The sequence below is a fragment of the Notothenia coriiceps genome, unplaced genomic scaffold (assembly GCF_000735185.1).
Source record: "Notothenia coriiceps isolate Sejong01 unplaced genomic scaffold, NC01 NC01_scaffold00037746, whole genome shotgun sequence".
Taxonomy (NCBI): domain Eukaryota; kingdom Metazoa; phylum Chordata; class Actinopteri; order Perciformes; family Nototheniidae; genus Notothenia; species Notothenia coriiceps.
The window spans coordinates 1-4,160 of record NW_011370447.1 but is presented as its reverse complement, the minus strand read 5'-3'; the positions used below and the strand labels follow the sequence as shown (position 1 = coordinate 4,160).

Genomic DNA, 4,160 nt, shown 5'->3' with positions numbered 1-4,160 from the left:
AGGTTTTACAAATAAAAAAATATCTCCACACCCCGGGCCGCAATGTCCTTAAAATGAAGTCTGAGTTCGAAATATACCTCAAATAATGTATGCACTGCCATTTCCCCACATAAACATAACAGTCTGCGATGAAACGGTTGTCTCCTGTGTGCTCCACTTCCTATTGGCGCACCGGTAACTTTCTCTGTGCATGAGAGGCTGAGACCTTATGCTAACCAATTTTGATTTATTTTGTATGTTTTGGATGAAATAATTTGACTGGTATAGGTGCGAAAATTAAAAAAATATATAATTAATTTTTTTATTGAATATTTTTATATATTTAAAATTCTGCAAATATTACGATAAACTCACAGCTATTTCGTGGCCCGGCAGTAACAACGTACCGGACCGCGGACCGGGGGTTGGGAACCCCTGCTACAGGAAAGGGAAAACCACAAAAAGCATAAAAGGGCCTCTTACACCATATAGATAAAATCCTCTACTGAAGGTGCAGTTGAAACAGGTGGGTTTTCAGTCAGTTCTGGATTTTGTTGTATTAACATGACCCCTCCCTGTTCAGGTTACTCCCGTGCTGAGGCGCTGTGCAAAGAGTACCGTCAGACCAAAGGGCCGGGCTCCACGGCCAAACCATCAGAGCAGCTGTTCTTCCTCAAACTGGGCGGCCTCATCAAAAACACTCTGGAGAAGTGCCAGAGAGAAAATGGCTTCATGTGAGTCAGTCAGGGCACAAAGACTCACACACTGTACATACACTACGAGAAAAACATCCACAAACGCATGCGTAACAAAATGAGATACAGTAAAACTAAAATACTTAAGATAACTGAATAAGAATCCACAAAAAAAACTTACATTTTAATCAAGTTTCATTCAGCAGACTCTTTTTCTATATTTTTTACTTTATATTTTAACCAAATGAAGGATTTTAGTCTTTAAATATCTTTATTTTTATGGGGAAACATGTTAACTTAAGCTAAACATAATAAAACACTTCTTTAACTTGAAACTGCTTTAATTAGTGTTTGTAAAGGTTGTGGTAGTTCTGGAGAGGAGGAGATCTCTTTTGATAATTCTGTTCCTGGTAAAAACCTCCTGAAAGGTGCGCAATGAAGGGAATAAACAGGCAGAATGACTGAACACAACTCCCATGATCCCCCACAATGCCTAAAACTCCAGAGACAGAAAGTCACTTACTGCACTTTTTAAATCTATTCTTAAACACTACAATTGTCTTGGCCTTTTATGTGAGCAACTTTTTTCAAGCCATTTTCCCTAGATTGTACAAACATACAGATTGAAATTATACAAATGTTAATAAAGAAAAAATAAATTAGTCTACTTTCCCACTTCCACTCTAATCATATATTTTATAAGTTAATCTATTCACACATTTTAACATAGCAATTTATTAAGTTGATTATGAGCCCTCTCTTATGATTGAAAAGCCTCTACTGATTTTCCTTTAGCATTGTTACAGATGTGATTGACAGTTCTGAGACTAATACATAATAAACAAAAGATTACCGATTGATTAATAAATAGTATATATCTGGGAATCGATTGTGTGATAGTAATTTTGTTAGGCTGCATTCAAGCTGGCAAAAGCACCTTTTTCTGATGGTTCTGAATTTTGACTTTTGACATTTTTCCTCAGATACTTCCACAAGGTCCCGGCCGAGGCCCCCGACCTGGAGTTGAAGGCCAGTTACGGCCTGGCTGAGCCAATCGCCTTCGAGCTGCCGCCTCTCAGTGAGCAGTGCACTCCTGAAGTCTACGCCACCTTCGACCTGACTAAGGGAGCCAAAAATGACAAGGTACCGCGGCAAGACTGCATCACGGCATCCGCAAACACAACAAAAGAAATACAATTTATCAGTTTTTGTTTACATTTTCTGTTACCGTTTTTCTTTCTCCAGGCAAAACCCAAGGAGGCGGAGGTGAAGCCGGTGAAGGAGCCGGACCTGAAGCCTCAGAAGGACACCGGATGCGTCATCTCATAAACTTTCCACACTTTCTATTTTCAGCCTCATGCTTTAATACCATCTATTGTAATGATGGCATCCATATTTCTAACCTCCATAGGAAAAATGTATTTTTTTGTTCTAGAAATCCATGGTAGTTTACATAGGCTAAAACATCTGTATTATATTTGACAGCCCATTATCCTTGCGTCTAAGCCAGAGACATCCATCAAGTAACATTTTAAATCAATATTTCACGTTATTAGTAGCAATTACATGTTCTAGTAAAACAATAGGCCTTATAATTTATAGCAGTCCTATAAATGGTGCCTTTGGCTGTGGGTCAATTTCAACCTCTTTATAAAAGTGTCTTTATTTTTAAAGGGGCCCTACACACACACACACACACACCCCCCCCCTGCCTGAAACGCCTTCATTGGACTCCTTTGTCTACTTCCGTAACATAATGAAATCACTACGTAACACTCGCTGTTCTGTGATAGGCTAAGGTGCTGTAGCACAGGCAGTATGAAAGAAAATAGCTTTTTGAACATTAAATAATGGAAACATCTCACAGGAGAGGCAAATACAAATATGAAAAAAGAATTGCATAGTACCATGCACATTTTTTGCCCTTGTTTGCTCTGGCCTGATTATAGGAAATAAAGACAAAAGGAAAAAGATTTAAACTAAATATACAGTACTGGCATCTACAAATATATGTTGTAAAGTTCTCACTACAGAATATGATGCAGCCAGCTGGATGTTGGAAATGTCATTCCCACAATCAGAAAACTCACTTATAACAGAATTGAAACGGGGTCAGACAATATGAACAAACCTGCATTACTGATTTTTTTTTTGCTGTTTACAATCAATACTTTTAGACCACATGACGTATGTACTGTAGTTCTTTTTGTACATGATAACTGTTTTTTTGTACTTCTATTCATTTAGAAAATTACTCAATGAGGCTGGATGATTACTTCACATGCTTAGGGATATACATCCTGATAATAGTAGTTCTTAATTTATTTCCGTTCTTATGTAATGATATTTTAGCTGAAAACACGTATACAATCACATGTAGCTCAAATCATATGTTTTGGTGATTTCTATGTTTCAGTGGGTGCTCCGGATGAAACATACCGTGACATAAAAGCTGTTGTCAATCGTTGACACATGTATTTATGTTCTGTACATTTATTGAGTATTTCCCCCTTCCTTAAAGAAAGTGATGGGAGCGTGAGCATGACCACACACACACACGAACATCAGTGTCTAACGTTTGCTCCAACTTGTCCAAAGTCTCCCATGGTTAAGGCATAACTATTAATCGCTGAATAAACTGTATCATACTGCCCACATGTATGCCCCTAGAAAAGGAGACAAGTACACTGATCCATATTTATATATTATACGTGGAGCAGCACAGAAATCAGACCAGTGCAAATTCTTTTCCAGGCAACTGTGTATTAAAGGGTGTTGGGAATACCATTACAATGTACGCTTCTTCTCATTCATGTAAAATGTATTTCTGACAGTATTACATCATCCATAACACTCCTCATGCTTATACTCTACATGTACACGATTCATCCTAGCTATTAAAAGGAGAAAGGACCCACCCTGTGTTATCTTGAGTTTGTGAAGGATAAAAAAACAGAAGCCATGTCAAGATCTGAAAATGTCCTGAGTGATGTCATCAGGTTTATCTCAACTTGGGCTTTGAGAGTGGAGGTGTGACAAAGCTACTTTACGCATTAAATGTATACCCTATGCACCACATACTAAAGTATTTATACACTGTTAACAGTAAATATACAATATAATCAGTACAATTTGAAGTACGGTAAATCATATACTTTCTATGTCGTAGTACAACGTTTGAGTGTTGAATGTTACTGCCAGTTATACTTCAAAGCATAATGTGTTTCTGAGGATTTTTGCTTTGCTGACGCATAAATTAAATACATTTTAGTAAAAATCTGACAACACCTTATGCACCAGGCTGAGTTCAAGGATAACATCCAAAACAATTTGACAGAAATGTACAACTTTATTTAAAGCATTCAAAGGCTTTTTTTGTCATAAGCAGAATAACTACATCGTAGTTTTGGCATTACATTATTATTACATTACATGTTACACGTTGGACGCTTTTATCCAAAGCGACTTACATACTCAATACTGTGG

General features: G+C 37.4%; 1 protein-coding gene across 1 annotated transcript; it reads left to right on the top strand.

The window, feature by feature from the left end:
- The first annotated feature begins 347 nt into the window (after positions 1-347).
- Positions 348-3,591, top strand: LOC104967796 (BRO1 domain-containing protein BROX-like). Its single transcript, XM_010797327.1, has 3 exons — positions 348-713; positions 1,658-1,817; positions 1,920-3,591. The coding sequence occupies exons 1-3, from the start codon at positions 544-546 to the stop codon at positions 2,001-2,003; spliced, it is 414 nt and encodes a 137-aa protein (XP_010795629.1). The 5' UTR covers positions 348-543; the 3' UTR covers positions 2,004-3,591.
- Positions 3,592-4,160: the final 569 nt, after the last annotated feature.